Genomic DNA, 13,403 nt, shown 5'->3' with positions numbered 1-13,403 from the left:
AACACTAAGGTCTGTTAGCCGGCAAAACTATCTTCCAGCTAGAAAGAAGCTCAAAAGACTATGGTTCTGTATTATTTTTCAAGTTGTCCTCAAGAAAGCCTATCAGTGAAGTGCCTTATTAAGCCTACCTGGGTTGTGTTTTATCACATTTCTCAGGGCCTCCAGAGCCATTTCAACTCTCCGTAACCGATCTCCATGTTGATTGGACTCTACTTTTCCAGTCTGTGTTATTGCCATTAACGTATGAAGGTACTGTGCTTGTGAGCCTATGTAATCCAAGAGGCTTGCAGCAAATGCTTTAGGAAGCTTTGAAGAGATGAGAGCATTTTAAGTTGTGATGCAATAGTATTCACACTAGAAGAAAGTGTAGCCACATCACTTTTCCCACACTCAACAGTTCCTTCCAAACAGGAAGCATTTTTTCATTATCATCTCTACAGCATCTGCACCACATTAACCCCATTTATATGTTAATACACCCTTAAAAAGCTACTTGAACATCACTTTAAAGGTGCATAGTTGTTCATAAGTATAGATGAACAGCAAAGCCACTAGGCAGAATCACTTCCTCCTGGAACTAATGATTCCACTTGAGTATCTGCAGTGAAAGGTTGTAGAGAAAAAGGCATTAAACCATCCAAAGCAGCATGTCTAATGAAAAAACTCATCATTCTTTTAAAATTTATTCTGCTCCAATAGAGACATCCCATAACATGCTGATCATGGTGGACATAACTTCCATAAGATTTATTATTTTCTCCATTCTATTTGTGCTGACACACAAAGAGTAACATTTCAGGTAGTAGTTTTTAAGTTCAACAGAAAGGTTTTAGCTAGATCTCTCACCTCTAGTTGGAAGGTAGGGACCTCATTGTAGACTCTAACAAAAATCTCTCCCACAATAAGTTCCTTTGCATGGTCACTAAAGACAAAGTCAGATCCATAACTCTTGTCACAATCACCCTTTAAACAAATAGACAAGCAGCACAAGCTCAGACAGCAAATAATCATGTAGAAAATATAAAGTGATAACCTGGCTAATTAGACAATACTAATAGAAGACAGTTTTAGCAAAAAAAAAATCAGAAGCCCTAGACACATTGAAACATTAAAATTCGTAATGATCAAGCCCAGCTTTTTTGTTTAAGACTACTGAATGAAGAAAGTCATTTAGGAGTAGACAACAGATATCTGTATTAACTGTATGACTGCATTACAAGAGGATGCACCAAAACATGAAACAGTTTTAAATCCCACTATTGTTTGTTTAAATTGTTAATTTTTGAAGAAATCTTACTCTCTTAATCATGTTTTCTTGTTGAGATTCCAAGAACTCAAGTAATTCAGCTCTTGTCCCGTTGTTCCAGATCAAGTAGGGGTTCTCTGTGTTACTGTTAAGCATCTTCAGAGTCTAGAAAAAAATGAATTTACATGATCTAAGCTTACTCTGCATAATAATCCAAAATTAAGTTTTAATTAGTGTTTCATGATATAAATTAATCCTATCTCAATAATAGCCAGATCAATTTCATAAGCAGGTATCAAGTGTCAAGCTTTCCACATACCAGAAAAAGCAGTACGTTTAAGTTATTTGGTACATTGAAGTCTATATTTTAATTTTTCGTTATTCTGCTTCAAGCTGCAGTTCAGATTCTCCTATTTTTGGTAGCGAGCAGCAACAATCTGCAGCATCCCTTTTTGTAGATGACTTCCTCAGCACTTCTACAAAGTTTAGACTTCACTCTCCATCATCATTATAATCCTTAAGCCATCAACATTTAACTCAGATCCTTCGCTCCCTTATTTGTTTTGGGAATCTTGTTCTATAGGCTGCTGGTTCTGTCCATTGAGTTTGAAAGTAAAGCAGTTTTTGTTGCCATTACTTCAACTGCAAAGAAAAATTGTGCTGTTGTTCTCTGCACCAGGCTGGTGTAAGAGAGCTCTGTGCTTTAAGAAAGTTAGAAGTGACTAGTTATTCCTTCCAGAACTCAGTAGACAAAGTTTTGATGCTTACCTCAGTAGCACTGACCACAGCAAGTTTCCTTGCAATATAGGGTGTTAACATTCCAGCTAAGCTTTTTCTGATCGCTGGGTTTTCAGGTGTAGCTTGTTCTTCAGAAAGGTACCCTCCAAGACGACTCAAGGCTAACAGACTGAGTTTAGCAAGGCTATTTGCTACCTCCTGAAAAAATAGAAGACCAGTTAAAAGAGAACTAAAACTAGCTGGAGAATTATCAATAGCTACAGAGATTTGTCCAACACTTCCACACCAAAATGAAAAGAACTGGTGTCGTCTATTTACCTGCATTGCTAATTATGCACTGATGTCTAATAAAGCACTAGAAGCTACTAGGCGAACAGCAAGACATGATCACTGTTGCAGGCTTAAGAAATATAGACAGACATAACCAGGGTAGGAAAAATTTGGTCACTAGGATAAACTGAAAGCTATGGAAGCCATTTAGGGTAATAGTTTCTGATCAGAAAATGGTTTCTGCCAGCAGCCAAATACCAGTATAAGCCTTTCCTAACAGCGGTACAAGATTTAGTAACTAAAATACTGTTCAAAGGTCATCTCATCCAGTAACTGAGAAAGAAGCGTCCTACTTAGAGGATCACTTCTTAAGGAAAATAGAGTGTGAAGCCACTTACATATCTATAGGCCAAAGTGATAACACAGTACTAAAGGAGGTATTTTAAGTAAGTTCATGGTATCACTAGACAACCCTTTCAGTTGAGCCTCCAGAAGAATTCTCATAGCACAAGTTTACCCTTTCTCTGTTGACTGGTCTATTAGAAACCATTTTTTTTGGCTTTAATGTTTGTTCATTTAACTCTATGATGATAGAAAATATTTGAGTATGCCTAGTTTTTGTTAGTACGAGATGGCAAGCAACAGCCTGTGTCTGAAAGCCTGCACCTTGTTAACATTACCTGGTGATTAGAATCTTCACTTTTCTGAATACCACTCTCTTCCAGTGTATAGTCATAGTTGAAGAGGTAACCCAGCAAGTACCAGAGAACTCCAGCTTGGAACAAATGTGTTTGTAGCCAATAATCTAAGGCAAAGGAGCTAACACACTCTACTCCCAAAGAAGCTACTCGTGGTATGTTCTGAAAGGGGAAAAAAAGTTTACTTCAGTACTTGTAACAAACAAAAGCCAATTGGCTGCCTTACCAAACGAAGATTTAAAGACAAAACTTTTTAAATTCTGCAGTATTGTCTAAGCAGCATGGAAACGAGTGGACAAAACAACATCTGCAAAGTCATATCTGGTAGCCAAGAAACATGTCTAGTTAGTCAATCCTTCAGTAGAAGAGTCTTTGAATAGTTATTTCTCAAGACTAGAAAGGAGTGTTGATGAAATGGTGGATAAACAATTTAAGAAGGTGGCAGAGATTCCAAGATGACTGTTTTATGGTGACGTATTCTGCAGGGACTACAGAATAGGCATGCACCTGGAGTCAAGTATTACAGTCTGGTTTAAGTTTTTATTTTCACTTACCCAACAAGAAAAGTTGGGGATGAGCTTGCTGTTATTAATTCACACAAAATTAAGTATTCATATAACATGACTTAAGTTTAAAGAGCTAAACAGCTCAAAAACTTCTTGAAGGCTGTTCTCAGAGATTTTGCTGATTTAGGAATCTACATGTAAAACTAGTATCTTTACCTTCTATTTTAATGAATTAAACAATTCAGCTAAGCATAATTCAATTATGAGTCAAAAATATGTGAACCTTAATAGCAACCATGTTTTAAGTCCATTAAATGGATTCAAATACAAGCATTAAGAACAAGAGTTCTATATCCCACAATGATTAACTGAGATCTTACAGAAGCGATTGATCATTTTTCTGCAACTGTCTTATTTCCCCTAAAACCAGAACATTGCCCTAAATATTTAATAGTTAAATATTCATTTAGGAAAAGGAAGAGAGCTCTTACCTTGCCATAATACAGTAACCTACAGAGGTCCTTAATGATGTTAGGCATTTCTGTAATCTTCTCTCTGCACTCCTCAAACTGAGCTGCCACACTGTAACATTTACTAACATGTCCACACACCTAAAAAAAAGGTATTTTATTGGTACCAAGTGAAAGCAAAATGTATGTTAACAAGCTTTTTTACTTTATATATACACACAATTTCTCAGAAGGTTGATATAAATCAGAGTTGCCACAACTTACCTGTACAGACATATCATCTGGTTTACTAGAACGAGTCAAGACTGCCACACAACGATTAAATGCTTCTTGCAATACCTGTGAGGATTGGATGATGTGCATGTTCAGTCACAACAAAAACTGATAAAGTATGTCAGAAATAAAACATTAGCTGGTAAACCCATTTATAATGGCTGAAGAGAAGCCCTGTTTGACAAAACAACCTGTTGCTTGCTCAAATGCTTTGCAGGGCAAAATTCCTTGTGAGTGCTGGTGCTAGTATTTAGTGCTTCATGAGAGTCAATAGCATTCACATATGTGAACTAATATGGACAGTGAAAAACCCTTCTGCTGAGTGACTTGTTCATGTTTATTCTTTCACATACAGAACAGAGAAGCTTTCAACAGAACTTGGTAGAGAAGTAGATTAATATATTTCTGTTGAATTGTAGATAAGCCAACTACAAGCCTAGATCTGGAAAGGAATATACTCTGCAAGAGACTTCTCTAACTGCATGCAGGAAAGAGAAAGTAGAAATGGACTAACGCTTCAAGACAATAGTGATTCCTAAATGCATCTGATGTCCTGTGCATTAAAGGGATCTAGAATTTTCATCTGTGCAAGAGTTAAGACTTAAGAAGTCCCCTTCAATAAGTTTCTTTCAATCTACCTCAATTCCATTTTCTCTTCTCAGTTCTTCTGCATTTAATGCTGAACAATTGACAGTATGGAAAGCGAGTTCTGTGGCAGCAGGCAACAGGGGAGATTCTTTGGAAAACAAGAGGTCATCTGATGTTTCAATGGTGATAGTCTTAATCAGCATAGGATAGCCTGCATACTTGTAAGGTTTCAACTCTGAAAAAGAAAAAGTCTCGGAGTTTGCATCTATGCAAAGTCTACACAATTTAAAACACCATATAATTATCAGTGGAACATATATCAGCATGTAAAATAAAGAGTAGGAATCAAAGACAGCCAACACCTAGGATAACTAGAGCAATATGGAGCAGTCCACACAATTTGACTCCTTGTCACAGACTGTTCATACTAGAAGCTGACAAAAGATCAGGGGCAGATTCACAAAAAAGCTTTTTCAAGATTAAAACAACTTATCTACAGCTCACAAAGCCCCCAAGCTAATAGCCTTCCAAATAATGTCTCTACCTGGAGAAAAATCTGTATAGCTTTGTCAGCTACAGTTTTAGGCCAGTGTTTAACAGTGAACCTGTAAGGACCTATTAGTATAACACAGCAATTGTTTTCAATTATAATTTTCATTCCTGGAGTGTTCAGCAGGGATAAAGAACAATCTTGCAGCTAAGGAGCTGACTGTGAGCAAGCCTAATTAAGTCTACACTAACATCAGTGTCTCCACACAACTGACAAAGCTGATTGCATATGAGGTTTTTATTTTAACATACTGTAACACACACAGCAGAACACTTCTGGCTTTGCAGCGCTTGGACATGCCAGCTGCCACCGAGGGTCTGCAGCTGGAACCTAGGATTAGGGTACTTTACCCCTCTTTCTCACTTGGGCTGTGGAAGAAGTAGTGTTACAGCACACCCACCAGGGGTCTAACACTAGTCAGAATTTCTGCAAGATTATACTTTTGTGTAGTTAATCAAGTGAGACGAGTCTCAGATATACCCAGAATCTCTCATCTAGGTGAACGAATACTAGTGAGGACTGTTCTGAAGACACAAAGAAGTCAGTCTCAGTCACGTATGCAGGAAGATTCAAACTTACTAGTATAGCAGCAGAAAATTTCAAAAAAGCTATTTAAGCTTTTTGAATTAAGCTCTATTACAGATTTTATTTCATGGAAAAAGCCCCCTACCATAGTTTCATAATGCTGTGGCAAGCCAGAAGCCAGATCAACAGAACACACACTAAACAAAATATGAGATTAAAGTTGACAGCAATGGCCACTAAAGAAATGAATTTAAAACATTCTTCTGAGGTAACATGCATACCTTCCTTATGCCTGTTGAAGAGGATGCTTTGAGTTTTCAAGATCAAAATGATGTTTTCAGGATCTGGCCCATCTACCACTTTGGCAGACTTCGTGCATAGAAACTCATATGCTTTATTAACTTTTTCAAACATATCCTGCAAATAAAGATAACAACCCCCAAATTACTACAAGTCTGCAGCATTTGTTTATATGCAGGTAAAATAAAGTATTAACTATAATGCTAGGTTTGCCGCCTTACTACACTTCAGAAAATACTCTGAATAACCTCAAAATAAGAATACTGGTTTACAGATCGGTGTATTTTCTGAACTCCACCATAGGAAAGAGACTAAAACTAAGTTAATTCTTCTATGACAAGAAAATAAAATTTGATTGTAAGAACAGGCAGAGGATTCAGTCCATCTTTGAAAGGGAACAATTAGCTTATTTACATCCTGAGTAACTGTTTAAACTAGATGCTTTCTGAGATGTGGCCTGATCTGATTACATTAGTTTACTGTGGAAATCCTAACATTCTTTAGGCGACATCAGTTAAATTACTTATCTGTAGTAGTATTCTGTATTCCAGGATTCACCTAGAACATAAGTTTTCACGCTCATTTAACTCCTATGTGGGAGAAAACCTAAGAACTCTTAACATAAGCAACAGCTGAATTTGTCCCCATCTTATTAACACCACAGATATTTTGTACATACCCTGCCTTCTGGATTCTTGTCTGGGTGGTATTTTTGGGCGAGTCTAAAATAGGCTTTCCTGATCTTGCTTTCATCATGCCTATGAGAGAACAAGTCCCATTACACTGAATAACATCAAAAAAAAACAAACAAAAGAAGGCTTGAATTCTGACAACACTGAACAGTACTAATTGTAATTAAGTGAAAACTAAAAAGCTCTTGCATTTTAATTTGAGAGTCCTGCTCCATTAACTGACCAGAGGTACTCACACAGCCACAAAATAGAAACTAATATTAGTATCTCTTGCTCAGATATACTAACCAAAAGGAACTCAGAGTCACCCTCGAATGAAAAGTCTAAATGAGCTAATAAAAATAAATAGTAAGAATTAGTAGTCCACACATATGAGTTCACAATTTGTAGTAAGTGCACTGCTCTTGAAGCGTAACTACAAAGTGGTGTCAGTTCTCTTCTAGAGGCTTGATGTCAGAAACAAGTGGCAAGATAGGAAGGGAAAAATCCTACTACTATCATCAGAAAAAAAAAGACAAGGTCTGGCAGGTGGAAGGAAGGAAGATTAGAGAAACTGAGTTCTACTTTGAACACATTCAAGTGCTGCCTTATTCTTTGCTCATTATGAGGTAGTCTAATGTTCATCCTGTAGAGCAGCCTAGTGAATGCTGAGAGCTCAAAGCATTTTTCCAGTTTCAGTTCGTCTTAACACTTCACAATTATCCTCTCAAAGCAACACCAGAGCTGAATTTTCAAGTTTTGTTTCTTCTTAGAAGAAAGCACTCTTCCACCGTGAAAGTAGGTGCTAGACATAACTGGTACCAGTAATTAGTTGTGAGTACAAGAAAATTCATTTTCAGTGTACAGACATTACGTAACTGTAGTTATACACCACTTGATATACTGAAAGCAACTTACAGTCCTTGTCCTTTGGGAAGGTTAAGAACCTCATAAGCGTCATCTATTGACATTGTAGGTGGCTTCTTTTCTACCTCCTTCTTCCAAGCTTCTAGGGTGTCTTTCAACAATTTGACCTAAATAATTACAGTTTTAGTGTTTCATTTATACTGGCTGTAGTACACATCATCGTTTACAACGAAGTGCTGCTTTATTAAGGTATCCTTATCACCCATCACCCTAAATTCAAAGACGTTTTTAACTAATCCTCTTACTGTTAGCAATTATTGTTCCCGCTTCAGTCAGGTAAGAATCAAGACTTGGCTTCACTGCAGTGCTACATTTTATTCAAGATTAAGACTGCCTCAAATTTAAAATATTTTTGTAAGTCACATTAGAAAAGGTAAAAACGCTTGAGTGTTGGGCAATTTACACCCCCATATTACAAAAAATGCAAAGCTACATGAATAAATAAAGTTGATTAGACAATCAGACAGATCTAGACCACTGATTTGTACCAAGATCTTACCAATTCATTTAATGTATTGATATCAAGTTGCCCAGTTTCCTGTCCAGCACAGAAATAAGAACTAAAAAATGTTTAAGGCTCACTGAAACACTACCTGAAGTTGTTTGTGTACTTTAAGTCAGTACATGAAGAACTACTTAACCAGTGGCTGCTACATGGCATGAAGACTCTTCTGCTTCAACATAAAAAAACGTTAAACATATTTGCTTATGAACCGAAAGACAGAATTAGTTATTTGTAACAAACCTAGCATTTGATTTCATTAAGTTTTGTTAGAAGTTAGGACTCTGAAAGAACAACAACTGAGCAAATTCTAAAATTCTTCTTACTTACTGGATCTTTAATTGGCCAGTCTGGAAATCTGAGTGTATCACAAAGATGCTTCAGGTAATAAATATTACAGAACAGTTCATTTTCCAGTTGTGGATAGTTGATAACTGGGATAGGACAGTATTGGTAGAGGGCCCTTGTATTGCTTTGAAGACGAGGGGTGAAGTCAGCAAGATGAGCAGCAATCTTTTCTATCATAAGACGCCTGAAAGTTACAAAGTTTGGTTTGACACTTGCCAAGCAGAGTCCTCAAAGAAGTGTATGAGTGTGTACACTGATACCTGCCACAAACATTTTCCCCAAATGGCCTGCCAATTTACAGAAGAGATAAAGGCCCTATTCTGTCATGAAGACATGCCTAGAAAGTTCCGTTTATTTTAAAATAACCTCAAGTGACATTCTGCCCTCCCTCAATACTTCTTTACTTTTTGGAAGACCCTAAAAGCATATTGTAATATTAGAGGTGCATCTCCTAGACTGGTGATAGTAGTAAAAAAGGTGCAGTAAGTATAAAACAGTCTACATAAGTAGTGAATTCTCCATTCATGAAAGGAACTTGGTTAAGTATGATACAGGCATATGTAAAAGGCTTTCAGGTATTCAGTGAAATAATCCCCTTCTCTCTGCCAGGTTCCACACCTGTAATTTTTGATAGAAGCAGAAGGCACTGCAGGATGTTGCCCCTGCATAGAGCAAATGGAGGGAAGCAGTGGAAACATGGAAAACACGTATTTTAGACCTTCTGTAAAAATGCTAAAGACAAGACCTCTTCAGCAGATGTACTTGTTCAGATTTGTCTCTGACAGAAAAAAACATTACCTCATTTCATTGCTCCAAATTGCTTCTGGAGTGTCAAATTCCCCAAGGAATATCTCTGAAAATTTTTCTGGCTCATAATTTTCTAAGTAACACACCATTGCTTCAGGAAGAATATGTCCAAGTATACTTCTTTGAACTATATCTTGACTTTTTGTCTATGGAAGAAGATGACATTGCCATCTAAAAGTTAATCTGATTCAGCCTTCCTAACCAACTTAAGATCTAAAAGACCCTCCTCCCCCTTTTCCCTTACAGTTCTTAAATTCTAATTCTTAAGAATTAAGAATAAGCATGAAGTACCGTTAAAGCAAACAGGTAAGTTACAAAGCTATTTGGAAACAGAGGCAGTTATTTTCATAATCTACTCACTTCTTCAGACTTGAAACCTTGTTTTGTATGTGTGTATTTCAAAAACCTATAAGAGAAACAGTAGTTATTCAAGTATACGAAGTTAAAAAAGTATCAGTTAAAACAGATCTGAAACCTTTGAAAGATAAACAGACCAACATACTCCAGCTGGCAACTCTCATGCATTTACTTTGAGATGAAAGGAGTAACAGCAACCACTGAATGAATCTCTGAACAAAGTCCATGAATTCCTTGGGAACCCCACCAAATTAAGTTCTTCCATGTTTAGGTACTGCCTTATGTTCACCATTTCAGTTTGTGAGTCTTGTTCCTGAAAGTCTGTTTCCTCTACATCAAAAAACGAAGCTGATAGATAGCCTTTCCCTACAAATCCTGCCCTACATCATTACATCATCATTTCATGGATGAAACAAGATGACCCTTCCCTTCTTGTCAGGGTCATAAGCAATTCATTTCGTTAGCTGCTGACTTGACCATGTTGAGGTAACTCTTTTAGAGGGTGTTTGCCTGCAGTCTTATGGAGATTCTAACAAAACACACTTCCAGGAGCATTTAGAGCAGCACTCCCTCTGAGCGCAAGAGGTCAAGAACCATTTTCATCCTTTTTCCTCACCTTGCAATAGGAAGTACATTGGAACCCGTGTACATCATGATAAAGAAGAATACTCCACTCAAATAGAAACGAGGTAACTGAGGGTTATCTTGCATGATGTGAAACAACAATATAGCGACTTTTTCCACAAGGATAGGATCAAAAGTCAGTAGCAGCTGAAATAAAACACAAGCATTTACATTAGCTGCTCTAATAGCACAAGTTACCTACCAAAATTCCAGTTTTAATGAATTCAGTAGTGGGACAAGGAAGTCAACTTAAAAATTTCATTTAAAGAATACTTCATCCAGAAACTAACAAGTTCAAATTCAGACTTTTACTCATTTCAATGTGTTTTTTGTTTTGTTTTGTTTTTTTAGAGTTGCTTACCTGAGTGATATGAGGAAGGCAAGTACTATCTGACAGCAGCCTTTTCACTCTAGGCAAAGGTCTTATAATAGCGTTGTCTTGATCCCTAAAAAAATAAATCGGTACAGCAGCAAGCACAAACGCGCCTTTTCTCTTTCAAGAGCAAGCAACTTAAGCAATCTACTAAGATCAGATTCAGTGCTTTTTAAAAATCAGACTAAGTGGGGTTTAATACCATGCATTAACTTGGAAATAAAGCTTCCTTAAACAAGAACCTGTCTGTAAGAATAAGACTGTGCTGCTGTGCATTAGGAATGCACCGAACTTGTGCATGTGTCCTTGCAGTTCCTATCACAATGTTAGTATTGTCTCATTTACAAACTATTAACCCACAGGATTAATTAATACTGCAAAAGTGATCTTTAATACAGTGTACTACTCGGGTTCTAAGAAAAGCTTCAAGATAGAAATTGCATTTATACATCTGCAAGAGAAAGTTAGCCACCTCTGCTGAAAATTAGTGTTTACCTGCTGGGAAAATATCCACACATTGTGATGAGCATGTTGAGTATAAGCGTAGCAAGGTCAGTCTCATTCAACACAGCCTGGCCACTGGCAAGCAAGCACCACTTCAGCTGAGGGATGACTTGTAATGGTCGCCAGCCGTCCATACCTTGAGCCCAGCAACGTGTTTTTGAAGTCAGTTTTCCACTGTCCCATAGTTCCTGCATCTATTGCAAAATTAGATATTCATTGATTCAAGCATTCAGAATCAAGTTTGCTCCTAAACATTCACAATCAACACAAGCTTCTAACTGCCATATGGCAGACTTTACCATAGTTCCACGCAATTCTAACAGAACCAGTTGGTAAACATGAAGTAAATGTTGACAGATTAAGCATGGCAAAACTGGGCCACAAAGGGGTAGACAGCATTACCAAAAGCATTTAACTTTTCACATGCTGTTGGCAAGAGTTACTGAGGTATCAGAGTGACTGCTAGTTTAATGGCACTGGTCAAGACTTTTCTGGAGCATTTAAACAGACAGGAAAAACGTTTCATTGATTTTTTGAACTTCTGTCCCAGCTTTCTCTCTCCACTCACCCAAAAAGGCTGTGTGTATAACAGAAGAATGACCTATAACATCTACATTAGAAAAGCCAAATCATTTGACATGTACAGCAACTGTAGTATTGTCAAGAGTTTAGACCACAGAAAACAGATTTGTGCTCAAAGAGGAATTAAGAATTTAAGCATCAGAAGCTCTGTGCTACAACAGGCAATTGTTGTAATAACTGTTACAACACTATTTGCTTCGAGATCAGATCTTTGGTCCCATCTTCTCTATACCTGTAGCAGACCTGGTTCTTGGCCCAACACCAAATAAACATGAACTTCATGGAAGATACTTCCATCTTGAAGCTAGAAGCAGACAGATACCTCTTGAAAGCTGTAAGGACCACTCCTTTCTTTGTCAGCATTGCCGAAGTACCATTCTTTCTCACTCTCCCTCTTCATATCAGGCGCCGCCTCAATCACATTGCTCTAGAAGTTGATATTTATAAGATTAGCTTCAGCGCAGCTATCACATTTCTACAGGAAATTTAAGGAAATTGCTTTGCTAAGAGGACAATGCTTGAAAATCAACATATGAATAGTAAGAAACAAAGGCCACATATACCTGCAGAGGGACTGTAGCTCTGCTTGTGTGAAGGTGTGCCAGAGTGAGCAGATCCACAAGGATTCGAATTCCATTTGAATCCATAAGGTCCTTCACATTTTTCTGTTAATGTATGAACCGAGTTAATAAAGCTGTTTTCTAGGTAGGAGTTGTTACAAGTATTGAACAATTTTATCCTAGTAAAATTGACTCTGGGAAGTCAAAGCATTAGCTGAAGAGCCTAGGATGGTGCAACCACCAGAATATTTATCTACACGTTTCCTTCAGCTTTCTTGCCAATAACAGCTACAATACCCCAGAGAGCTGTATCACACATTGCTTTAAAGCCTGCATCAAGGCTTGAATTTTTGCTTAACCCCGAAAGACTAGTTCAGAACATTTTATACATTCAAAAGACCCATAAACTACTGTCAAGTGTATGTGTGCACCTTACCTTATTAAGGATCAGCTTGTTGAGAAACAGTATCAGTCTGTCCCGCTCAAGCCTATCAGTGCACTATTGCAGCATAAGAGAACAAATTAGTATTTGACAGCATGTATCATAAGTTACCTTCAAGAATCAATACAGTTGTGCCACAAAGACCCCTTTACTTTTCTTCATGCCGAGAATACAACAGCTGACTATTAAGTGTCCAGTTTCACACACAGCTTTCTGAGACTTAAGTAGAAAGATCTTGTTCCCCTCTACCATCCCCTTTGTTGCTCTGGGTCCAACACTCAGACCTGCAGTTTGCTAAGATAGTCTATTCTAACAGAATAGTGTTAGGATTCCCCAGTAAGCCTGTTAACACAAACACAAGGAAAAAGGGACTGCTTTCTGCCTGCAGAGAGAACAGGTCTTTGATGTTACATCTGCGGTGGGAATATCAAGACTCAAGACAAAATAACAGACTGTATTGGCTCAGTTCCACTTAAAACAACCCACACTCACGTGAGCAAAGAGCTCCCTTCTTCAGATGGCACAGAAATGCATTTTTACAA

The 13,403-nt window shown here is 37.5% G+C and overlaps 1 protein-coding gene across 4 annotated transcripts in view; it reads right to left on the bottom strand.

Annotated features, from left to right (window-relative positions):
* The window catches only part of DNAJC13 (DnaJ heat shock protein family (Hsp40) member C13), a 56,006-nt gene that overhangs the window by 12,082 nt on the left and 30,521 nt on the right, over positions 1–13,403 (bottom strand). For all 4 annotated transcript variants that reach the window (XM_035549824.2, XM_050709249.1, XM_050709250.1 and 1 more), the window contains 20 exons: positions 12,856–12,918; positions 12,423–12,524; positions 12,182–12,286; positions 11,269–11,471; positions 10,762–10,846; positions 10,393–10,547; positions 9,780–9,825; positions 9,411–9,565; positions 8,595–8,796; positions 7,754–7,869; positions 6,844–6,922; positions 6,146–6,281; positions 4,840–5,024; positions 4,193–4,267; positions 3,950–4,069; positions 2,935–3,114; positions 2,015–2,182; positions 1,298–1,411; positions 847–963; positions 129–306 (listed from right to left, as the gene is read on the bottom strand). In XM_035549824.2, coding sequence (XP_035405717.1) covers positions 129–306; positions 847–963; positions 1,298–1,411; positions 2,015–2,182; positions 2,935–3,114; positions 3,950–4,069; positions 4,193–4,267; positions 4,840–5,024; positions 6,146–6,281; positions 6,844–6,922; positions 7,754–7,869; positions 8,595–8,796; positions 9,411–9,565; positions 9,780–9,825; positions 10,393–10,547; positions 10,762–10,846; positions 11,269–11,471; positions 12,182–12,286; positions 12,423–12,524; positions 12,856–12,918 — 2,584 coding nt within the window. The remainder of the gene's footprint in view (positions 1–128; positions 307–846; positions 964–1,297; positions 1,412–2,014; positions 2,183–2,934; positions 3,115–3,949; positions 4,070–4,192; positions 4,268–4,839; positions 5,025–6,145; positions 6,282–6,843; positions 6,923–7,753; positions 7,870–8,594; positions 8,797–9,410; positions 9,566–9,779; positions 9,826–10,392; positions 10,548–10,761; positions 10,847–11,268; positions 11,472–12,181; positions 12,287–12,422; positions 12,525–12,855; positions 12,919–13,403) is intronic.

Source organism: Cygnus atratus, chromosome 2 (genome assembly GCF_013377495.2).
Source record: "Cygnus atratus isolate AKBS03 ecotype Queensland, Australia chromosome 2, CAtr_DNAZoo_HiC_assembly, whole genome shotgun sequence".
Taxonomy (NCBI): domain Eukaryota; kingdom Metazoa; phylum Chordata; class Aves; order Anseriformes; family Anatidae; genus Cygnus; species Cygnus atratus.
This window is presented reverse-complemented; position numbering and strand designations above follow the sequence as displayed.